This window comes from Pyrgilauda ruficollis, unplaced genomic scaffold (genome assembly GCF_017590135.1).
Source record: "Pyrgilauda ruficollis isolate IOZ18807 unplaced genomic scaffold, ASM1759013v1 scaffold2, whole genome shotgun sequence".
NCBI lineage: Eukaryota > Metazoa > Chordata > Aves > Passeriformes > Passeridae > Pyrgilauda > Pyrgilauda ruficollis.
The window spans coordinates 23,357,235-23,382,542 of record NW_024519206.1 but is presented as its reverse complement, the minus strand read 5'-3'; the positions used below and the strand labels follow the sequence as shown (position 1 = coordinate 23,382,542).

General features: G+C 40.1%; 1 protein-coding gene across 2 annotated transcripts in view; it reads left to right on the top strand.

The window, feature by feature from the left end:
* TRAK1 (trafficking kinesin protein 1) overlaps nt 1-25,308 on the top strand; it is a 103,291-nt gene that overhangs the window by 20,553 nt on the left and 57,430 nt on the right. For both annotated transcript variants that reach the window (XM_041466841.1, XM_041466840.1), the window contains exons 2-3: nt 1,318-1,610; nt 17,076-17,270. In XM_041466841.1, the coding sequence (XP_041322775.1) occupies nt 1,318-1,610; nt 17,076-17,270 (488 nt within the window). The remainder of the gene's footprint in view (nt 1-1,317; nt 1,611-17,075; nt 17,271-25,308) is intronic.

Sequence of the window (25,308 nt, the reverse complement as noted above, 5' to 3'; positions counted from 1 at the left end):
AATCAGTGTAATTGTGTTTTCTTGCTGTCTTCCTGGTTTTCCCATGTTGTCTGGGTGTTCCTGTGTGGCTTGTTCTTCAGCTGTTGCTTATGCGTTGTAGCTATTATATATATAAAGTCTTTCAAGTCCTTTTCCAAGTCTGTTTTTCTGCAATCCCACGATAATATTTTCCTTTCCTAGCAGTAGGGAGCATTTGAATCTTTCTGTTGCCATCTTATTGCAAAGGTTTTGTACCTTCTTGGTGATTTCTCATGGGCAGCTCCTCACAGCACTGACTCCTTCTCAGCACAGCCAACAAAATCTATCTAATCTTCTTGAGCAGCCAACCTACTCTTTTACGATACCCATTCTAATTGGATCTAGCTGTGGCCTATTAAGGGCAGGCCTGTTCCTAATTCTTGATAATTAGCACAGCTGTAACTCTCACCTTAGGGGTGAGATTACCTTCACCACTATCTATTCTCTTACATTCTATCTATCCACATCTTTCCTTACACTGCTGATAACCAAAAGCAGTACCATACCATCATTTTTTGCAGTGCCTTAAGCTCCTTACACAAAATGTTTGTTTAAGATTTGGGAGGAATGTGCTCCTCTTCATTCCTTATCTGGCCAATTCCATTTTGCTGGGGACATCAGTATCCAGCCTCAAGGGACTTCATTCCCAGCTTGAGGCTGAGGCACTGGGGAGCAAGCAGTGTGGTCAGTCCTTTAACCCAGGGCACCTTGAGTTTTGTTTTCTGTGTTCCCTGTAAAGGGAGCTAGAGGTGCCAGCTGCCAGTCTGTCAGTGTGGGGCTTGGCTGTAGAGTGAAGAGGAAAGTCTCGTACAGTTATAGTATAAACTTCTAATCATTGCTGTTTTGTTTGCTATCAGTCGATTTCAAATTATGGTGTTATTAAAGTTCCAGTAAATTAACCAGGGATATGCAGCCTGTCTGTATGAACTGGCTCATACCGATGCTGGGTTACACAGAACTTTGACCTGGCTGACATGAGAGAAAGTTGGTGAATGAGCTAAGTTGCTCATTCATGACTGTGCTTACTGCAAGCTGGGATAGGCAAAAATATGGATGTTTAATCAGCTGTTAGTAAAAAACAGTACAAGGACTGACACTTTGCTACTGTGCAAGGTGCAGAGTGAACACCACTGGGCAAAGTGCAGAGATAGGCAGCTGTCCTGTGAAGAGTGTAGGGGTTTCAGTATTTGCTGAATTTGTCAGGTTAAACTAATGTTTAAGGAAAAGAAAACCATCTGTCCTGGTATACACTGTTTGGAATGGCTTGAATTGAACATTTGTTCCTTTTGTATTCTGCAGACTTCTTGAAGCCAACTCTAGCGAAGACAAGGAGTTCCATCTGTGCCAGCCAGCCCCGGTCTCCAGTGCTGGTCCCCCTGATGGCACATTGTACAAGCCTGTGAAACCTGCCAAGCTGGACGCCACAGCTTTGCACGACTGCACTTTGGCCGCCACTGTGCCTCCCTCGGAGCTGTCGAACCATGCAGTCCTAGCCTGCGACACAGGCATTCACGAGGAGCACTATGTAAGCGAAGGCGTGGAAGATGATGTGCCAGACTGCAGAGAGTACAGAGATGCCTGCACCATTACTGGTAAGCAATCAAATCCTTTACCTTGGTGAGCATGTGGTGGTGTAGAGTTAAGCGTCTGTTCTTAAGCTCCTGGTGGGGTATCTGCTTCATGGACGGTGCTGCCACTGTTCTGCACATTTTTTCTTCTTTAAGAAGTGATTTCCCAGGCACCAGGGTTTTCAATGAAAGCACTTTGTAATGTTTAAGGTCCTTGCATATAGGCCAGACCAATGACAGCTGTGAAACCAGGTTACTGTATTTATGTACTAGGGAAATTGAACCATTTGAAAGTTTGTTTGGAAAATAACCAAAGTCAGGGATGAGGAGAAGGGAACACTGCACCTTAAAGTTTATGCAACACTTGTCCTAATGTTCAGCATGATTTAGATTTCTATCTTCATATTGAAGATAGAAATGAGAATTGCTTTCTCATATGAAGAATGTGAGAAATAGGGATGTGAGAAATAGGATCTAACATTTTTACTGTACGTACTTTTGCTTTTAAAGCCATTTCATTTTTTCACATTCATTCTGGAACAGTAAAAGTTAATGTATATGGAATAGCTTCTTCTGTATGCTTATGAAAGGTCGAATACCCTGTTATAGATTCATACAAATAAATGGAAAATGTGTCAAAGTATGGTATTTTAAATAAAATTTGATTCCTAGTGCTGTGGTCAGCTGACACATTTTTTGTGTGTTTGAATAATCACTGTTCAGTTTAGTCATGGTTATGGCCATGAAATGACAGGCAGCTTCCATTCCAAGTCCATGGTTTGTTGCTGAGCTGTGAGGCTTCTTTTAGCCTAACATGACCTTGTGAGTTCTAAGTCCTTTTGGGAATGTTTGAAGAGTCAGCTGAGTTTTTGGAAGGGAGAAATGGGATGTCTGAGAAAAACAGCAATAAGACTAAGGCCATTCTAACTGGCAGCCAGATACTTTTATCCTGAGTTACTGTCAGCCCTGTCTAGAATTGTCTTTAAATCAGAGAACTAGCTAATGGTGACTGTCAGCAGCTGCTTTAGTAGCATGCCTTAGCTTAGATCAGCCCAACAGCTGTGTAGTTACTGAGGGCTGATATTACGAAAAAAAGAAAATAGAAAGAAGGGCAGAGGTGCTCTCAAGTCCACCCTGGTTTCTTTGGGAAGGCAAGCAGCAGGATTAACACTGGAGTCACTTTGTCAGGTATGCATCTATATAAAATAAATATTTTGTTTAAATAAACAAACTTACTTGCCACCCTTCCTTCCTTGTTTTCATGGATTTAGAGCTACTTAACTGGTCAGTTCAAAAATGATCATCCTTTTGACTTCCATGTAGTTAGGCAGACTAGAAACTGCTCATCACATAAATGCATTCTGGGTGCATATAATATATATATATAATATAATTCTGTTTTCCAGGCCCTTTGTAGAAGGATCTTGCAATCTCTTCTGCTGGCTGTGGCCTGTCTCCCCTTCAGCCCCTCTCCTCTCTCCCCTTTTAATAGGAATTTCACTTTGTTTTTCTGTTTCTGACAACAAGCCAGGACAGCCAACTTCTTTCATGAATCAAGATGCCTTCTTGATTATGGTTTCTTGAAAGGCAAGACAAACTCACTTTTTAACATTTAAAAAGTTTTTATTAAATGGAGGCCAGCACATGTTCTTGCTACTTCACATTCTTTCAAGCCTGATGTAGTTTCTGAATCTCTTTCTTCTTGCTTAGCTGTCAGCCAAGTGTTGTATACAGAGTGATTCTAAATTGCTTTTTAAAATGGATTTGCCATTCTGCGGTGTCAGATTTGTACTGTTTGTGACCTGAGGACAACATTATGTGATTTGCAGTAGAAACAGCAGTGGTTTTGTTGATTGTTTGGTTATCTGGGGGCTTTTCTTGGTGTTTATGGGTTTTTGAGTTTTAGCTTTTTGTTGCACATTTTAAAGGCATCAGAGGGCATAGGATGGAAGTAAGGAACTTGTCTCATGTTCCCTCTCTAAAATCTTTATCAGTTTTGTGTGCAGATGTGTAGCGTATACCCTTGAAACAATCTGAAAGATAAACACTGAATTGTCAGGATTGTCAGAGACTTTAACATGAAGACTTTGTTTAGTTCTGATTGACAGGTTATCACTATTTACATTTTAAAATTGTTTAGTGGGAAAAAAATTTCTCATATCAAGTCTGCATATACTATACTTTTTCTTCTGATACCAAGCCTTGACTAATCCTAGAGCTCAAATTCAGCAATCAGGGTAATCTTTTTTTTTTTTTTTAGTCTTAAATTAACACCTACAGCCTATTGTACAAATTATCTGCAAAAATACTTGCGAATAAATGGTTGGGCACATTTAAGAAAAGAATGGGAAACTGAGGCACAGTGTGGTGTGGTGATGCTTTCTGGAATGCAGCAAGCTAATGGTAATTGGAGCTATCTCTGGTATGACTAATAGTAAATTGTATGATGTGCACATTTTGCTATTTAACTTTTCCAGACCACTGATGCTCAAAGAATTTTTAATGCTGCTTCCTTTTCTTTTTGTTACTGTTTTTGTTTCCTGTTGTGTTTGCTGGCAGTAGAGAGGTACTTTGGGTTTCTTTGTCAGCAGCACCATCTTTTCAGCCTGGGACCCAGGAGCATTCTGATTGTGCTAAGTGTGTATTCTTGGATATAGGGTTGGTTTAAATGTTTCTTGTCTCCAAACCGTCTCAGAACTGGGCTTGAACAGATTTCTGTGGGAGTGCAACTAGAGGTATTTTAGGCAACTGGTCTGGATAGAATCCTTGCTGTGCTTTTGTGTCAGAGGGGAGATGAGAGATACTTTTTAGTTAGGTCACACCTCTTTAATTGTCCTATTGTATGTCCTAAAAGCAATTCTGTTGGCATAACAGAGGCAATAAGCACTGTAGGGCTGGGTCCAGGTGACAAAAGCAGTGTGCTGAAAAATTTCCTTGAGCCAATGTCTGTGAGAGGGACAGCACCCTAAAAGCACCTTTCCCACTGAATTTGGTACTGCAAGTAGCACCTATGAAGCTTTATGCAGGTAAATGCACTTGAATCTGTGCTGACTTCAGCACAGAAGGGCAGATGAAATAGGATAATTAATCCTTGAAAAAAATTGTTTGTGAATGTTTTAAGAGTTATTATGAAAAATAATAACACATACTTTGTGTATGGTAGAGCACATACTCTCTAAACACTAAACCTGAAAATTGACTCAGTAGAAGTTGTAATAGATTTTTTGTTTTGTAATATTTAATTCTAGGTTTTGTTAGCAAGATTTAGGAGAAAAGATCAATGTAGTCTGACTTCAAGTTTTCTATTGCTATTGATTGTGGAGCTCCTGCAGGTAAATGGGCAGGAGAGTCAAGCCCTGAGGTTGGTGGACAGTAGGGCAGCACTGTATGGAAGTGTCATGGTGCTGCTACATGTGGGAGGCACCTATCATGTCCTAGGGTTTTGTTTTTTTTCTTCTTAACTTTTCTTTTTCTTGCTACTCTCATCTTCTGAGAGTGTAGAGATAGGAATACGGATGTAGCACCATCTAGTGTTCTTTTTGCTAGAAAGGGAGTGGAAATGCTTTTCAAGGTCTGTCTGTCTTTTTTGTAATTGCAGTGCAGATCTGAATACTTTCAGTCAGATGTTGATGAAAACAGCAACTGGAGTTGGGGGCTTTCTTCTCTAACACCACCACCACAAGCACCACCATCCCCATCCCATTTTTTGTAGAGCAGGAAGGGCTGTAATCTTGACATGAAAAAGCAGAGTATCACTAAATTGGTCAGTAGTCCCAATTTTATGAGTTACAAAAGCCTCTTAGTCTGATTGCCTTTTTCTTTTCTGTTACCTGCTGTCTGACAAATCCCGTCCCTCTGGAAATGGGGAGTACAGTGGGGGCGGAAGTCAGATATCACTGGATATTACTCTTGTGATAGCTGTCTGACTGCCAGAGTATTTTTGTGAGGTTTCTTGATTTTTTTTCTTTCTTTTCTCTTAAAATATGCTTAACGCAGTATCCTTAGACATCTTCAGTAAGTTAACTTTGCTTTTGCATGTCTGAATACTCACTATTTGAATTGATTTTGGTATGGTGTACTTTGTAATTCAAGAGCTAACTGCTTAATATGCTATGTAGGTTTCCTTCATCCTTCTCTGGAAAGGGAGAGAATGAATGAACTGTAATTTAAATTGCCCAGCTCCTTCATTAGTTTGCATAATTCATTTGTTCATTGTACTAATTACTCTTACTAAACACACGTAGGAATGTGTTTTCTGGCTGTTCAGGACAATTTCCTGAGGGCTGTTGAATTATTGGGAAATGCTCTGTGGTCATAACCTGTTCTGTTCTGTCTTACTTTGTTTACAATTAACACAAGTAGGTTTTTGTGGGGTTTTTTAAAATTTATTTTTAAATTTCTAAAAACAAATTTCCACTACTGGAGGGATGAAACAAAATGTCTTTTTTTTTTCTCAGCAGGAAGGTGTCAGTGAGAAGAGTTGGTATTGTTTGACCTTCCTTGTGGGTTGTGTAACTTGGACGTTACTGCAGTGACTGCAGTGAAGGAGTCATAACACCCAGAGAAACCAACTTTCTCTTGCTGCCAAGTCTCATTCACACAATCTCCTAGCAATGTTTGGGTGCAGAAAGTTTTCTCTGGGTTTTTATCCTGTCTCTATCCTTATTCAGATTTAAATATGTTCCCATATGAAAGAGATTCCATTCTCTTACACTGGATTACCATCTTCATGGCAACATCAGCCAATTTTGATAACTGACTGATCCTACAGATAACTGGTGTTGTTCTGACCATTTCTTTATGTAATCACTTTATTTTAAAAGACATGCTTAGGGCCCACAGAATTTCCATTCCATTGTATGTGTGTCCCCCCCAAGATATGTGTTTTTGTGTTGAAAGGCTGAATTTCTATTCCTTCTGTTTCAAGTGTGATAAAGCATGTTTATTCCAAATGAATCCATAGGGATTTTGGTATTACAGGTTGTTGAGAAATTACTTTACTATTGTTATGCAGGTGATGGGGAGAATGCTGTACCTGTGGCTGTCCTGTTCTAGGTGTGTGGGTTACCACTAGACACCATGTGCTTGCTATTCTGAGACAGTTCAACAGGGTGCTCTGCTTAGTTTTGGTACCTGTTACAGGCCTGCTGGTTGACTTCTGAGCTTTAAATGGCTAAAAAATTATTGATAAAATATTAACAGTTTTGAATTGCTTCCTGTTATTTGAATCTCTCTGAGTTCTGTTGTGGTTACATTTCTCTTTTAGTGGAGCATAACTTGCTCGAGCATTTGCTTCTTTTTCTGCTCCTGGTTTGGGATGGGACTTCCATGTTTTTCTCAGTTTTGTCAATATGAGAGATTCTGGAACTCAAGCAAAGAGCATAAGAGATGCTCTGCTGTGTTGGACCAGCCGGCTCAGGATTCTTTCTGACTCCAGAAACTGCAGGTACTGGTATGGAGATCATGTACTCAGCCACTCTCAGTAGTCTACTCTCAGCCTAAGTACCCCCATCATGCAGAACTATTCAGTGTTGGAACCTGTCCATAGCTTTTTCTTACCTGGATCTGCTAGCTGTTTTACCCTGGAAGTTCATGGTTGCTACTCCTGTGTACAGTGACACAGATCTTGCAGTTTCTGTCAGTATTTGTCCTAGTTATGCAGGATTTTGGTGAATATCAGTTCTTCTTTCCCTTTATGAAGTTGTCTTCATGATTTTGAAAAACCTTCTTCGTTTTTACAGCCCTGTCTACTCTTCTCCCAGCTGTCTTAGTCTCTCCTTTAAATAAAGCTATGAGAATGTTGGTCCTTTCCTCAGCCCATTTACTTTATTTTAAGTTATTGTCACCATTCTCATCCTGTAAGCTTGATCTAGTTTTGGTGTCTTCTCCTTCTTTCTTGACACTTCTGTAAGCAGCGATTGCTAAATTCTGAACAATCTTCCTTTCTCTAAAGCATTCTGAAAATGCCAGTCCTGTTGACATGAGATAGCTCCTTCAGCATTACTAGAACAATTTTATGAATCGGACTATTTCTGTCTAGCATACTCTGACAAAATGATCTTATTCTCTGTGCCTGCTACATCATTGCCTCTATTTTGAATTTTCTGTCTGGCTTTTGGTATGTTCTCAGTCAACTTCATACAGATTCTTCCCCCCCCCGCCCCATATACTCCCACAGTTGCTTTCCAGATCTTATCCTTTTCAAGTTACCTGGTGGTTTTTTCTAATTCCTCTCCTGTGTCAGGTTGTCACACTACCTCTTAATCTCTATCTTGGTCATATGTTTTTATTTTACCAAGGATTGTCGTTTTGAGGTTTGATGACATTTGGTTGGTTGGTATTCCCTTAAGCAGAATTCTGCTGTGCTCCCTATATAGCTCTCTTACTTATGCTTTCTAATATGATCCATGTTTTTTAGTGTAAACTGTAATTCTGAAGTCACTATGAAAGCAACTGTTGGAATTACAAATCCAGTGTGACATTTTTAAAGGCATTCTTAGATTTCCCTTCTTTTGAGAAGCACTTATCATTCCTAAATATGTACTTTATTCAAGGTAGGGGTGCATGAAAGCAGTAAGTGTTGATCAGTGTTCTGGGTTTGTTCTTTGGAGAAAGTACTGAAGGCAAGTGCCTACTAGATTTTTTTGGGATTTTTTTTGGTTTGCATTTTTTGTTTTCCTGTTGCGGTGCAATGAATAGTGAGGAAGACTAAATAGCTACATTTGATTATTGGTGCATTTAAATACGTGAAAATAGTTTTCATTCCATAATTTAGTTCCATAACACATGAAGTTCAGCTTTACCTTTCTCCCTCAATGTATGTGTGTGTGTCCATAATGAAGCAACACATTTTTCACTTAAAGTAAGCATCTGTAAAGTGCAAGCTACATAAGATTTAATTCTCATGTTTTGCTTGTGATTCTGTGAAAGCTTTGTAGACAGCCATTGTTTAGTGGCTGGCACATTTTGTAGCTGGGCTGAACAACAAGGAAAAGCAGGACAATTGCTTTTCAGGGTTTTCGTACTCAGTGATTTATCAATGGGTTTTTGAGACATTCGCAGTCTCTCTTGGCAGCTGGAAGATCCTAATGGTTAATGAATGTGTTTATTCTTACTGCTGCTGAACAGTGCGTTGCCAGAATGCCTTTGGTACATGAATAGCTTTTGTTCTTAGTCTAAAAGAATAGCCATGGTGGCAAAGTTTCCTTTTATTTTCTGTTTAATGTAAAAAATCATGACTATGGGTGCATTTATCTACATGGAGAAACATTTCCATGCTTTCATTTAATGCAAACTTCATTTAAATTTATGATATAGTGTACTGTAGGGTCCTAATAATTTAATGGACCAAATCACCAAATCTGTCTCAGGTTTTATTTGTAGCAGGAATGTGTATGTAGGATGGAACCAAAGCAGGGAGACTTCAGCCTGGTAAACAATGGCATTCCTCACATTGGAACTGTGGGGTTTCATCTTTGTTAGCTTTGACATTCTCAGCTTTATCCTAGTTTTTAGCAGGTGTGTTTGGCCAAGCCAAAAAGAGGTTGGCATGGAATCTTTTGTTTTCCCATGGAAGCCAGGATTTTGTGCAGTTTTTTCCATGTTCAGAGGCAGAAGAACCATTGCTTAAACAACTTCAGTTAAAGGTGTGACAAAACTTGCAATTTCAAATCATGCCATGCCATACCAGTCAAGTTACAGAAGCTGCTGTGGCTATTTGAGGAGTCTGAGTTTCAGAGGTATGAGACAGCTTTCATGCTGAAGGGCTTTTCTTCCAGATGTTTGGCTTTGCAGCCAGCAGTGAGACTTCAGATGTGTAAGGATGCTAAGGCTATCTTTCCCTTTGGAAAAATCAGTCAATTTGATTTTTTTTTTCTTTGCCTGAGAAACTAACTACTTGCTTTACATTGAAGCACATGTCCTAAGTTCAGCTGTATTATTTGAAAGACTTTGGTACAGTTTCAGTACAGTTAGCCACATTCTGGGCAACCTAGAACTGACATTGAAAAGGAATATGGTAAGTTCTGGGGTTTTGCCTATTGCTCTGTACATATACATGTAATTGTTAAATAATAGTCAAGGAATTCTTGTAATTATAGACTTCAGTCAATACTTAATGACTGTCTATGTGGGCCTATAGAACTCAAATAATGGATGACTACAGGCCATGTTTGTGTGGTAGAACTTTCTTCCCTCTGCTTTTCATTTTTATGTGGATCTGTTTGTAGTGATAATGACAAGTTCATTCCATCACTGTCTAAATGGACAGAAAGCATGGGGAAGATGAGGCTATTGGGCTGTTCCAAGCAGCCAGGAAATATCTGCTGGAAACACATTTAGAGAAAGACCATCCTTCTTGCTTCCATCAATGGAATACGGTTAGGCTTGTGGGTCTTCTGAAAAAGGAGAATGCTAATGTAGTCATGGCCTCCTGACTTCTTGTTGATCTAGATTAGGTGGCTAATCTCAGTGTCACAGGGAGCAAAATTAGCAGTCAAAATCTTCTGGTATTTGGCATGGAATAGCCTCAACTTGCAATTTCTTGTGTTACATGTGGCTGGACTTTAGCCTCCATGCTGTAGCCCTTGTCTGCAGAGAACCTACTTTTACTTAACTAGTATGGAGCCAGCACTGGATGTGACCCTGTACAGGTATTGTGTGCTTTTTGTTTTTTGGAATTGTTATTTATTGACTCTCCATTCTCAAAGATTTAAAGCAGGGGAACTTAAAAAAACTCCGAGAGAGCTAAGTGTCAAGAGTGAGTGTAATCTGTGTGTGGGAAATAGGACAGGACTGAAAACCAAAGAGAGGAGTATGTGGTCCCACGAAGTAGCGTAGTAGATTTCTTTATTTTCCAGCTTTCTTCCGTTTCCTTGTTTCTCTTGTCTCTTTTTGTTACTGTGCTTGTACCTAGTTCTGTTTTTTCAGCTGCCTCAAAAGGTAATGATAAGTTATGATGTTTCAGTTCTTTTGCAAGAAGTGAAAAATTTGCCTGAGTGTGCTACTGAGGCATATTTTGGTTTTTCCTTTTGTTTGTTTGCTTTGTTTGTGTTTAAGAATGAGAGGATATTTAGGCTGCCTCTTTCTAGCTGTGGGCTGAGCACCCGCTGCTGGTTTGATGTGGTGGAGTTTCCTGGAAGATACTCGGGGTAGGCATGTGATACAACCTGATGACCAAAGCTTGTGTTTTGAAGGTTGCCAAGCAGCCCAGCACTTCCCTAAGGTCATACCCAGAGTGGAGTTATTTTGCTGCACACACTACTTTTGTTAAGCAGTTTCCTTTTGCTCAGATGAGGCATTTCTGAGTAGCACAGCCACTTTGTGTTGTTTGCAAGGTGTTGGGTTCCATCACAACTGCAACTCAGGGGCACTGTGCTCTGGGAATGATACTGTCTCTTGGTGGTTTTCTTGTGGTCTCTTCTCGTCATGACTTGTGTGTTCTGGCACACCCCTTCTTGATCAGAGCCCTGACCCTAGAATGGTTCCTGGCAGGATTTGTGAGTGATTGTTTTTTCCACTTAAGGGAGTGGGCTGAAAGCAGGAAACTGGCTGGCAAAATGTCCTGTGGGATTTGTGGGTTCGGGTACTAAGGCAGTTCTGCCGGCAGGTGGCAGTTTGTACTGACGGCAGGTTCTGTGGAGTCCTGGGAGTCCTTTTAACCTTGGGAGGAGAGCTCTGCCCACAAGCAAAGCAGTAAAACCATGAAGATCAGGGATGGTTTGAACCGGAATGCAGACAGGCAGAAACTATATATTTTGTGTTCTTTGTGAGGACTGTACTGATAAACTGTTTGCATTGTGTTTGTAAAGGCTCCCGCAGATACCAGGCTCTGAGATTTGTGTAGGTCCTTTTCTCTGCATGGTTTCTGTATGTTTTGGGGTGTTCTTTGTTAGCCACCACACTCCCCATGCCCTTGTCCCTTCTCATTGTTCTAGGTTCATTCTCTGAATTTATCATTAGTTCTAATGTGAAGTTCATCCTGAAATGGATCAAGTGCTCCTTCTTTATCAGTCAAGCTAGGTTTTTCTTGCCTACAGTAAGACACATTTATAGCCATAAACCAATGAAACCCAAAAGCCTGGGAGGGAATAGAGTTTGATGGATAAGATGCTTTTAGGTGACCATGTTAATAGGAATGAGATTTTCAAAGCTGCCTACCTGTGGTTCATGTTGCATTTAGCTGGGGTTGAAGTTAGTTTGACTGAGGCTGAATTGCTTGTTTATGAGATGCTGGCATAGTTCTACCCATCCAAAACACTGACAGCTAAGTACGTATGTAACTCTTTATAGGAAGTGACCTAATGTATGAGTACAGGATGCAAAGGACAGTGGGTGACCATCCTACACAATGCCTTGTGATCTCTGTGTTGTTGTGTGCAGAGGGGGAAGGCATTCCTTGAGGAGTTGTGCTGTCTCCATACAGTCAGCTCCCATTGTTTTAGACTTTTCACTCCATTTTCTCTATGATCAACTCCTTGCTCACTTGTCAGCAGAGGAAAGATGGGAATGTGCATCTGAAAATAACCAAGTGTACTCGTATCCTCTCATGAACATGGCTGTTCTGCAAATTCTTTCTTTCTCTGCATGTGAAAAATTGAAAAAAAAAAAAAAAGTAGGGGAAGGAAGAATCCATCCTCCCACCCTCCCTTCAGTCTCTACAGTGAGTTTACTATATTTAGAGCATTTTGTATGGATAGAGATGTGCCTAGAAGAAAGATAACTGATGAAATAGTCAAAGGGACTTAGATCAGAAGCATAAACTTGAGTGGCTGTCTTGAGAGGCATGGGTTAAAGAGGTTTAGTATGTCCAGAATGGAAGAGACACACCAGCCAGTCAAATGTCAATTGTATGAAAAGATACAAAACATGCTAGTAGGTAATCCATTAATAACTACCCAAGGGATACTGAAGTGGGAAGAAATATGCAGAAGAGAGCTCAGCTGGAGTGTTCTGCCTGTTTTGCATCTTCTTTATGGAAAGAGAAGATTAGAAACTGTAAAAAGAAATTAACCAGGACAAAAGTCTTTGAAAACATTTGTTTTATTCTCATTTAGAAAACAGAGAGCATGCGGAGGAATGTTGTCAAAAATTACTGCAAAGCAGACTGAGCACCTTCTTCATTTTCTGAGGAACAGGGCATGGAGAAACACATATTTGCAACAAAACAAGTGAGGTGGGGTGTTCATACATTTAAGCTAAGAAACTAAAGCAGTAGAACATGTTGCTTTCAAAACTAGTATGAAAAGAGTGAAATTTATTAGTTTTTAAAATCTTTAATTATTTCTATGAAGTGCTGAAAGCTATAGAGTTGCAAGAGCATAAGCAGAACCTGGAATGATCGATGCTTTACTAAGAATCATGAGTTCATAAATTATTAACTATTTAAGTTGGTTTTGATCTGCTTGTAGAAATTTGTTTGCCAAATGTGTTTTCCAGAAAACTGAAATTTGAAAATTGCTTAGATTGCAAACCTCAGAATCCATAACAGCAACTCAAAAGGTTATATGGTTCAGCTATATTTTGTTGTATTATTTTAAAATTAATTATCAGTTAATTGTTTAAAATGTAAGGTGTTACATTTTTCTCAATAAAATGGAGGTACCACCTAGGAGAAGAGGAGGTGCTTTTATGTCTGTTGGATATCAGTAAACTTAATCATAAATCACAGTCACAGATGACATCTTGGGTGTTCTTAGTAGAGAAGTTACTTAATTGTTTATCTTCGCAGTTCTAATCAGAAATAATTAAAAAACCTCTGTGGAAACACAATCAGGGACTTATAAAAATATACCTGGTGTTTGAGGATGGGGGATGGTGTTAATCTGCATATCTTCTCATAACAAATGTGTGCATTTCAGAAAAGGGAGGGGAGGAAAAGTGAACAGGGAGAGATTATGTAACTGTAGCACTGAGAATATTGCCGTGATTTAAGTGGCGAACTAATGGCAAACTAGTCATGAACAAGTGTAATTATGGTGTCCTGTTTTTCTAAATAGGCAATTGCATCAGAGCCTGTTCGTATTTCCTGCTGGTACACAGATTTTAAACTTGCAGTAGAAGTTAATGACAATAGCATCATAACAGCGTCATAAAAAGTTGCCTTGCCAATTACTCACTAACATATTTTCCGGTTATTGGGCCTTTTGAATTGCTTAGAAACGCTCAGGATTTATTACATGATAGAGTAGAAGAATTTTCTTGGTTGACTTGTTTTCCATGATAATTCTTATTTCTTTACTGCCTGTCCTTCACATTCTAGTGAATTTCTTTTCCATAATAAAACTGTATGGGTTTTTTTTCTGTGTGTGCATGAATGAGGTTCTTTTTTCCTCCTCATGTTTTATTGGTCGCTTCCTTTGCATTCAGTTTTCACTAGTTTTTGGGATAAAACAAGCCAGTTTACTTATCTGTACAACTGAAACTTTTCATCTCATCTATAAAGTCTGTTTCTTTTGGAATCCTAATAAAAAACAGAAAGACACTAACGGTTTGAATTTTTACAAGTTTTTATTTCTTTGTTCCCAAGACCATCCTCTTGGGCTGTGTAGATTATTGCATTTTTCTGAAGAGAAAAACTAACATTTTGGGCAGAAAAGCTCCTGCAAAATTACCCCAATGGAAAAATCCACCTCTGTTTTCTTGATATTGAGAGCAATTAGGTAATCCAAAGACAGATGTATAAAAGAAAATTCTTTTATGTGTACGTGTACACAGAAAGGTTTTTGATTGTCTACTGGATGTCAGCAGGTGTTTTTTAGAAGATCAGCTGTCTTTTCTGCACTCACATGGTTGCAGGCACTGAGATGATGCTGTCAGCCATTAAGAAGATAGCCAGGGAAAAGGGAAGTTTGTAGCTACAGGCTGGCTGTCATCTTTCAAAGCATGGAGAGCAGATCTTGTTTCTCCGTGTAAGCCAGTAATCCCTTTGAGAAGGTTGCAAGGACCTTTTAAAATGAGTGTGCAGGCTGATTCTCGCATTGCACAGAGCTCTATAAAAACAGATGCACATGTGGGCATCTGACTGCAGGGAGGATTGGAAGACACTCACATATGTACAACAGCTAGCAAAACAGTGTGGATGAAGGCAGAGGAGAATAGCTCCTGATAGGTAATAGCAGACTCCTTGAACCATAAAGTACAATGCAACTTTCCCAAGTGGATTGTAGTTCTAGTTATCAGGGTTTTGTAAAGTATGTAGGCAGGAGATTGACAGTATGAGCTCATCTTGGTATTCTCTGTCCTGTTGTCTGATAGAATAGTAATGTGGTTGCAACTTTTAGTGCTTGGGATGCTTTTGACATTGTAATTTCTTGCTTAGAAAGGTAAAAAACAGGTAATTAATGATGTATAGAGATGTATGTGTTACTTCCCCATTCTCTCCTTCCTCCCCTTCTTTAAAAGAGGTGAGATCCACTAAGTTACTGTGGAATTGCATGTCTACCTCAATCCAGAAAGAATAAGTTTCTCTTACAAAAATTGGTGCCCTTGTCAGGAAGCAGCGAGAGCAGGGCTGCATTATAGGCAGCTGACAGGATGGGAAGGGCACAATCCTTGTTGGCACGGCCCAGTCCCTTTGTTCCCATGCAGAACAAAGGTGCTGGCAGCAGCGGTTCAAATTGACTCTCCAGGGGTCGATCATCAGACAAATGCCAGCAATCCAGGAAGCCTGGACAATGAGTCAGTGTCAGCAGGGAGCAGAGCTGGGCACAGGCCTGCTCACAGCACCGCACAGGGCAGGACCAGGGGCTGGGGTGTACATGGAGCTCCTGGCAGAATGTGCTGGCTGGGGAGCCTGGTCATGACAGTGTAAAGGTGCATGGGAGCACTAAGGGTCTTGACAGTCTTTGCTGTTCACTCTGGAGTAAGTCTCAGCAAGAGTTGCAAGAGCTATGACACTGGTTAAAGTGGGAGCTCTGGTGTATTGCTCTTCCGAAAAAGGCTTAGATAGCTCTTCCCTACTTTGTGTGTGGGGGTAGGGGTTGTGCTGGACGGTGGTGTTTTCTCTTCTTACTGGTGTGGAAATGGAAAATGTGCAGATTGATGCACTATTTACTAAAAACATACCATGGATTGGTCAGTTTCTTAATAAATATTTAGCATGACATTGTATTTAATGGTATATGATAATTAAACGTATATATTTAGAACTATCGTGACTGTTTTGGGTATTGACACATGTCGTGGTGAACTCTCTGTGTTTGGAGACACAAGGCTTGACTTCATTTGCCTCAGAAGGCTAATTTATTATCTTATATATTATACTAAAATACTACATTAAAACTATACTAAAAGAACAGAGAGAAAAGAAAGATCAGAAGGCTACAAAGAACAAGAATAGAATAGAATGCATAACAAAATCCTGTGACTGCTCACAGCCTCGGCACAGGTGGATGTGATTGGTCATCAGTTGAGAACAATCCACATGGAGCAATGGAAGATGCACCTGTTGCATTCCACAGCAGCAGATAGTTATTGTTTACATTTCTTTCCTGAGGCTCCCAGCTCCTCAGGAGGGAAAAAATCCTAGGAAAGGATTTTTAATAAAATATCATAGCTACAGACACACTCTCAAAATTCTTCATTATAATGTGATATAATACAGGTTAGAAGGTGCCTCAGGAGGTAATCTATTCTGACTGCTACTAAAGGCAGGCCTTTTAGAGTAAATGTTCATGGCATTGTTTACTTGACTTCCGGTCTCCCTGTGCCCCTGTTTGACCCTCCTCAAGGTAAAAAACTTTCTACTGTGAATTTGGGGTTTTTTTTTCTGTTAAAACTTGTCAGCTATCTCTTGGCCTAAATTTAAAGCTCTAATTCAATTTGTAACATTTTTGCAGTTGTTGTTGGCTGTTAGTATCCATTTTTAGAACTGTGTGCAAACTTGATGTGTTTGTGAGCATGAGGGGCTGCAGCACAGAATGCAAGTCAAGATAGTGTCAAAAGGTGCCCTGAAAGTTCCTGTAATCATTTTTACCAGTGTGTCTTAGGTGTGAACTGTGACACTGCTTGCTATTGCAGTCCTGGATTTCTGTTTCTTGAGAAAAATCTGCCAGCAGCAAAGGCAAAAAAATAAAGTGGTACTAAATTGTAATCCAAGATCAAGTGAAGGAGATATGTAAGGCTTGCAAGCTAAAAATGATCTGTGAAGTAGAACATCAAAAATGTACATTCCTCTGTGCACTAATGCTTTCCTCATACTCCAGTTGTAACCAGCTCTCTATTTCCCACCCTAGCCCACTTAGTCTTCAATAAATGTCCCTGCTTCTAGAGGTGAGGCTTTTTGTCACTAAGAGAGCATGCCCTTGTATTACTAGAAAATACAATATTTTGGGATAATTTGTGCCAGGCATATCTTCTAAACTCATTTGTATTCAGCTGTTCTTTACATGCAGCAAAATCTTGTTCATATCAAAACAAACTGAAGTTTTTGAAACCTTGTATGTATAGTACTCAAGGAACTAATAGAGATTGTTCCCTTTCCCTTAACAGATGTGTGCAATAGTACCAATCTTCCTGAAGTTGAAATCATCAGTCTCCTGGAAGAGCAGCTGCCTCATTATAAGTTAAGAGCCGATACAATCTACGGTTATGACCACGACGACTGGCTTCACACACCTCTCATTTCCCCTGATGCGAATATTGACTTAACAACTGAGCAAATAGAAGAGACCTTGAAATACTTCCGTAAGTAAAAAACTCAGAAACTGTACTGAGAAAAAATAAAATAGTGCTATTTTTGTTATCTTCTTTGAAGTATCTGTGCAATTCTTTGAAAACTGTGGAGAGCAAGAGAACTGTGTGTGATTTACTGCTTTGGTCTCCAAGATTGTGGTAGGCAGAAAATGAAGGGAACATTTAATCAAGACAGCCATTGCATTTGTGATTTGTGCATGCACCTTTCCACATTATCAAATACTGGAGAAACTGAAATACTTCTTTTTGCTTGTGATCTCTCTCAGAGAGACTGAAGTTTCTGTATCTGCAGCTTAGAAAGCTTAGACCTCTTTCCATATCCACTGTTTTTGAATGTTGCACTGTTGTCTGGTGGCACTATGTGCCAGCATCACAGAATGACATGAAATCATTTTGCTGCAGCTTAAGCTTCTAGAAAGGCCTTGTGACGAACCAAACTCTGAGCATTTGGTTGAGATGGTTTGTCCCTTCATTCTTTCTTATGTTCATATTCATACTATGAGACAAAAAATATTTGTGCCTAGAGGGAACATGAGTACAGTTGTGACCTTTGTCATTATTCATTCCTTTGTTTGAGCCTGTAGATACTTTATCATGGTGAATGGATTCGTGTCTCTGGTTTCTTCCACTGTAGATATTGACTTAGATGTGCAGTTAGAGAAGACTTCTGTGATTCATCTCCATGACTGCTATGGTAAAGCAATAGCAGTGGATTTACATGGGTTATAGTAGTAGGTAGATTTAGGTAGACTTAATGAGCAACTGTAGAGCTTCAGGAGAGATGAGTTACAGGGCTCAGCACAAACCTGGACTTCATTGCATTTTAAAGCAACTGAACCATCTCTTTGTAAGGAGCCCAGCTGGTAGAGAAAAGCATTAATAATATGAAGAGTTGAGTTTCTAATGTTCATGCTTCAATAAAGGGCATGAAGTATTTTAGTAAAAAACTTACATATGCTTTTCACCTACCCCCAATCACACAAAAACAGTGGGAAGGGTGGGGAGACAAGCTGAAGCTGATCTGTGGAATCAAGTGTACTACTGCTGGTTTTGTAGCAACCTATTAGTGCTGTTACAGTGATGGCAGAAGCGGGCTTAAATAAATATTTTGAAATGTAAGGTTTCCAAGGTCTTTAGTAACCTGATTAGGCCTGTCTCACAAGTCAAATTGTCTGTGTGGGTGGACTGTTGCAATAACCATGGGAAAAATATTTTGCTAGTGGGACAAGGAACTCAAAAATTCCCCTGGCAGTGTCCTTCTACCAGCTGAGGTGATGGTGGGTGTGTGACTGCTGGGGATGGATACAAAATACAGCCTGTGCGGAGGATGAATTGAGAGCAGCCCTGAGGAAAGGACTTGGGAGTGTTGGTTGACAGCTCAACCTGATCCAGAAATGTACACTTGTAGCCAAGAAAGCCAAATGTATCCTGGGCTGCATCCAAAGAAACGTAGTCAGCAGGTCTAGGGAGGTCAAGGTCAAGGGAGGTAATTGTCCCCACCTACTCTATCCTTGTGAGACTCCCACCTGGAGTATGTGTCCAGCTCTGGGGTCTCCAATGTAAGAAGGACAGGGACCTGTTGGAGCAAGTTTCAGAGAGACACAAAGATGATCAGAGGGCTGGAGCACCTCTGCTGTGAAGACAGGCCAACAAGGTTGAAGCTGTTCAGCCTGGAGAAGAGAAGACTTTGGGGAGACTTCAGGGCACCTTTCAGTACCTAAAGAGGGATATAGGAAAGCAAGAGAGGGACTTTTAAGCAGTCCTTGTAGTGATAGGACACGGGATGATGACTTCAAACTGATAGAGTGTCAGTTTAAATTAGTTATATGAAAGAAATTCTTTACTGTGAGGGTGGTGAGGCACTAGAACAGCTTGCTCAAAGAAATTGTGGATGCCCCATCCCTAGAAATTATCAAGGTGAAGTTGAATAAAGCTTTGAGCAACCCAGTCTAGTTGGAGATTCCGTGCCTGTGGCAGGGTGTTTGGAAGTAGGTGACTTCTAAAGGTCCCTTCCAACCCAAACCCTTCTATTACTCTGTGAAAAGGAAGCTGTGAACAACAGAGAAATTGGACAGCATAGCTGCCTGAAATTGCAAATACGTAACAATTTTATCTAGCTTTTAGCTTGCAAGCATAGTGACTGCAACTTCACCATGTTGCTATGGTTGTAGATTTCTTCCAATCAGCTGGCTTGAATAAAAAAAACAACTGAGTATGATTCCTGCCACAGTGTGTATTTTCTGCTTTTATTAGGAAATAACTGCTTAAAAAAGAGGAAGCAAGCAAAGAGATTTTCAATAAAAAAATATTTATTTCTTACTGCTTACAGACAGACACTTGTGTATAGATAGTTCAGGAAGTTTAAGCAAATTTGGGTCTAGCCTTAGACTGATACCATGGAAACTGACATCTGACTTTACCCTTGTTCAGTTACTGTGAACAAGTCACAGGCTCCATCTATACATGAGAGTGCAAGAACATAATAAATTTGCATGTTTCAAAATTATTGCATTGATTGCAAACATTGGTTCATGGCACAATAAACTATGAAAGTAAAAAAACTATTTTAAGTAAGTTGGCAGAAAGGTTCTGTGAATTATGCCACCATCACTTTGGAGAGTGTTCCAGGGTGTGACTGCTTGCACAATTTTCAGTGCTGCAATTAAGCTACTCCTCTTTTACCTGTTTAGTTTGCTTCATAAACCTTGATGAGGATGGGAGCAAATACTGTAGCTTGTCTCTTTGAAAGTTTGATTTTTCAATGACTTATGAGAATTTCCTTGCAGTTGTTTGCGTGTTGTGATTGATGGTGTTTATAACCTGTTGGTGGAAATGTGATGAATTGCACACTGTGTTGATCCATATAGAAGAAGAATCAGCAACGACCCTTAGGCATACTGTTGTGGCTTGTTAGAGAAGATTTTTCTGCCTTACTGTGGTTTTTTTGAGATCCTCAGTCCAATTCACAACCACAAAGGCTCAGAATCAGTAAGAATCTTCTGGGCTACATTACACAAGAGGGTGGACATAAGGCTACTTAGCTCTCATTTTTAATTAATTTTTGAAGATACTGGTAGAAAAATGAACAGTCAAATATCCAAGCATTTTAATTTATTCAGTGCTTTTTGTGGAGATTTAAGCTATAACACAGGATAGGTGATGTAGAGAATTAGTTCTTAAATTTAGTTTTCCATTGGGTAAGAAGGTGATTGGGAGGAGCTGAATAGCATTAGGCCTGCAACTGTTCTTTGACATTCTGGAACTCCAAAGCACATCTTTGTTACTATTTCTTTCAGATGGAAGGCTGAGCCAGTTTTTGCCGAATGAATAAAACTGATCTTATCCTAAAGCATAATCACATTAATTCAATGTCATCTGACCAGTCTCGTTGAGGCAGAGTGTCTTTTAAGTAAGCCTAAATGAAGGTATGATACAGCAAAATGCCATTCCATCTCCCTGCCCCCAGATGAGGGGCAGTCAAGCTCAGTTTTAGCTGGGGGCTGTGGGGAGGTCTGTGTGAGAGCCAGGCCTAGAGCACAGCTCTCTGTGAGCACAGCTACCAGAGGCAGTGAACAGACACAGCAGTCTGAGTTTTTCCTTGGCAACTTAGGGAGACTTAGGGCCCATCTGGGAACTCTCTGAGAAACAGGATGCCCGCTGCTATGTGTAAGGTGAGCCACAGGGATGTGAGCCTCAGGAAGTCCTAGTGGCTTCTGAGAAGCTGGCAGCTGCTCTTGACCCAAGGGTATCCCTAGTCTTCTTTGGAGCTGCTGCTCATTGGGGATAATCAGATACAGCCAACAGATGTATGTCACTCTAGGACATGAAACAGAAAGATGTGGATGCTGGATTTTCCAAGGTAAAAGAGGGCTGTTTAATTCTGACTCCAACATTTATAGATTTCTAAAACTGACAGTGGATTTGAGGGTGAAAGTGCCACCTCTCCAATGACACTGGACAAACGAACAGTCCATCACATTTCTCTTCCTCCATAAAAGAATGCAAAACAATAAGTTATTTACATAAAATGCGTGAGAAAGTTCATTACAAGAATGTAAACATCAGAAAGCTTAGAAGAATTCAAAAAAACAAGACAACAGATGTAGTAGTTTCTCTGGAATGGTGCAAAGAAGGGATGTTCATCTGATTTCAGAATAACCTAAGTCTTCAGATGTGGTGGCAGTGTGCCACAGGGTGCATTCTCCAGGTTTTGGAGACCTGTCTCTCGGAGCAGAGACTTTAGCCCAGATAGGGCTTCAGACTGGGAAGGGCAATTGGGTCTGCAACAGTCAGGTTGCTGGAAGTATCCAGAGCTCCCTGTCCTGAGGTAGAGAGAGATGGCCTTCTTTCATGCAGGAGGTGTGCTGCTGTGGAAAAGCTGTCACCAGGTGGAGAAGTTGAGAGGAAATCAGCAGGCTGTGCAGCATCAGGGCGGGTGAGACATAGGCAGGATCTAGGTGTGGCTGAGACACCAAAGGATTGTGCTCCCATTCAGAGTGACCTTCACAGGCTGGAGCCACGAGTCAAGAGCATGCCAAGAGCAGCCTTGTGCTCTTCAGCAGAGGAAAGTGCAAAGTCCTGCAGCTGGGAGGAACAACCCCATGCACCAGTAGATGCTGGGATCCAGCTATTGGAACACAGCCTTGCAGAAAAGGACCTGGGGTGTCCTGGTGGACCCCAAGGTGGACATGAAATATGCCTCTGCTGAAAAGCAGACTGATGGCATCCTGAGCTGTATTAGGAAGAGTGGTGGTGGCAGTTTGAGGGAGTTGTACTCGATGTTGATCAGGCCACGCCTTGAGTGTTTGTTCCCGTTCTAGGCTCCCTCAGTCTATATTCCTTCAGAGTAATGCATTCTTTTCCTCTCCCAGGAAGCTGTAATCATGTCTCTCAGTAGGTTTTTTGCCTTGTTAGAAAAATAGGTCATAACCATGCAGCTGTAATATTTTTGTCCAGCCAATTGAGCATGGTATTAAGCTCAACTTCATTTTACAAATGTTTTTGCTGTCTCCGTGAAAAATATAACCAAAAAAAAAAAAAAAAAAAGGAGGAGATTGTAATGTACATTATTTCCACCTGGTGAACAGTTTGCAAATTTTGTTTCTTTAAACCATTATTCTTGATTTTCTGAATTGTTGATAGGGGTGTATTCTCTTATATGTCTGGTTCTTGCTATTATGCTCTTATTTACAATGTTGAAGTGTGCTCAGTGATACATTAATTGAACTACGCAGCTGGTTTTGAAGGAAGGTTGCTGAAGACATCAATTTTGATTTTATACAAATGCAAAAATAGTGCTCTTCAGTAATTATCTGGGGGAAGGGAGAAATAATCCTTTCATGTGGAAAATAGCTTTTTGTCATTAAGTACTTTAATTTCATCCAACTGCCCCGTCTCATGTTAAATAATTTTGTTTCAGTGGGACAGCAGTTTGACCCTCTGCTGCATTAGAAGAGTCTTTTCCTTGTATCATGTGAGGTCAGTGTACCTTTAGGGTGGGAAGCCACAAGCTCTGTCCCTTCTGGAGGAAACACTTGTACTAATTTGAAGCCCTGGATAGTCATCCCAGTTTGATGAAAAAGAGTCAATCAAATCTGAAGCACCCATTTTTCTAAATACCGATTCTGAAAGCTGCTGGTAATAATATCCTCAGTGATCTAGATTTTACTCTGGGTTCTACTTTTTCCAGGTAAAGTAAGATTTCTTGCTAAGTAAAAGACTACACTGGAAAAGATCAATGTCCTAAGTTCCAGAGTTGTTTGTCCTCAATAAATCTGTAGTCACAGGATGACTCCTATTCAGTGTTCTTTTAGAAGGTGAAAACACCCGTAACTCTTCACTTCAGTAGATGATTCCAGTATAGAAATAAGTGTGACAGCCCCTCCTTGAAAATCAGTTGGGCTTTTAAATATGCCTGCTTTGTCAGTTTGCAAAGTATGTGTTGTGGCAAAGCTTGACTGTGATTAATATGCATTACATAGTGGTGGCCTGTACAGCTACTGCACTGATAAAAAAGGACTCCAGACGATGCTAATGGGATGGGCAACTTTATCCTGAGTGGTGGTGACTGTACTGGTGACTGTAGAAGATGATGATGTGATATGGTATTTAATTATCTGAACCATCCTGAGCCTGTAGACAAGAGAAGAAATGTGACCCAGAGGTAATCAAATGGGAGGTAATCCATTGCAGCTGCCTTGGAAATACTCCATCCAACTCCAGTGTTCAGTTTCAAAAAGCATCCTTCCAGAATTGTAAAAGGTTTGGAGAAAAAAGCTGAGAATGACTAAGCATGAAAACACAGGATTTATAGTGACATGCTATGTAATGACATTCTTTAAGACTTTATTCGTCAGCAGAGATGACTTGCTGCTGCTTGGCACCCTAGCAGCGCAGGGCACTACAGTCTTGAGTGTGCTGCTGGGGTAGACGAAAGTACCTTTGTTGAAAATTCTCTTCAAAGGGAAGGGTTTGTGTGGTTTTTATTACCTGGGTAATTTAGGCACATCAGTTTAATGTTGACCTACGGCATGGACTTATTTCAGCAAAAAGGTAGGAGAGGGCTCCTGAGCTTTTCAAGCCATCTTTTCTTGCTAATGAAACCCCTTTGTAACCACAAACTTAAGGAATGCTTAGTCTAGCTGTTTGCAGTTGGCTACCAGAATTCTTTATCAATCTGTATGCTTTGCCCTGTGGAGAACAAAGATAAAGGGAGGGGTTTGTTTAGTTAGACGTAAACAGTAAAAAATAGAACACAATTTAGCAGCTGACAAGGAATGCTGAACAAATATGAATAACTGTGTTTAGGTTTGGAACAGAAAAATGGAGCTTCCTTACAGTCGCAGACTTATTACCCTAAATCTTTTTTAGCCCCATTCTATATGAACTTTTAGGTAAGTAACACAGTAATATCCCAACCAAATGTAGTGTTGCAATATGGAGATTGGAATACACAGAGGTTCAAAGTTTGTAGAATCAGTCCCCCTGAAAAACTTACTGTTCTGATAAGTTTACTATAAAATGAATCTGATACACCCCTGTAGGAAGGAAAAGTAGGGCTGCAAAGGTTGAAAGCAGGTTCTGCAAGTGTGCTTTGTCAGCTTGGTCACAAATTCCCATTCAACTTGACAACCCTTCCAGCTTTATAGAGTACAATTCCTCATGTAATTGGAGGCATGCTTGCGAGTGGATACCTGGATATATCGTATTCTGTCTGCCAAGGGTTTCTGTCTTCATGCTGGGAAGATAATACACTTATTCCATATTTTGAAGTCTCTTGAGGAGTTCTAAAATCATTTGGCCACAAAAGTGATTTTCTCCACAGAAAAGTAATGCCTTTCTGAATTATACCAGTATGCTTCCAATCAGATCTGTAAAAAAAAATCAATAAAACAAACAAACAAAAAAGCCCTAAGCCCTACCTTGAACTATTTTTATCCTGTCTCATTGAAAGGGAGTGTGTTTGCTGTGGGAAGGACAGAGAGAAGAAAATTCTAGCATGTTGAAGATTTCCTTTGTTTAAAACGTCAGCAAATAAAAAAAGGAGATTGTCCCTGCAGCAATTTAAGGCGGTAGCCAGTGTTAATTCTTTCTATTTTAAATGCTTATTTAATAACATTAACCAGACTGAAATTACCTTTTAACAAAAATAATACAAGTGGAACAAATAGATTATATGCAGAGCAATTGAGTTGATGTTGCCATAGGAACCTTTCTTTTTCTCTGGCAGTATTTTAACAGTGTAGCCTTAATTGCATTTAATAGCATGTATAGCTTTTTCCTTGTGTGTATGCATAACTGAAACTCTGCAAGACTCAAAGCTACTGCAGTGATAATTTCTTATACCAGGAAGGTTGAATACTGATATGGTCAAGAAACCAAAGCATTTTCCTCTGCATAGCTTGACTAGGCCTTACCTAATTCTGTTACAGTAAAGCAAAATGCTACCAGCTGGGGAGTAGAACAAGTGGTAACAACCTGGAAGAGACATGAGTGAGGGTGAACTTAACAGATACCTGCAAAATCATGA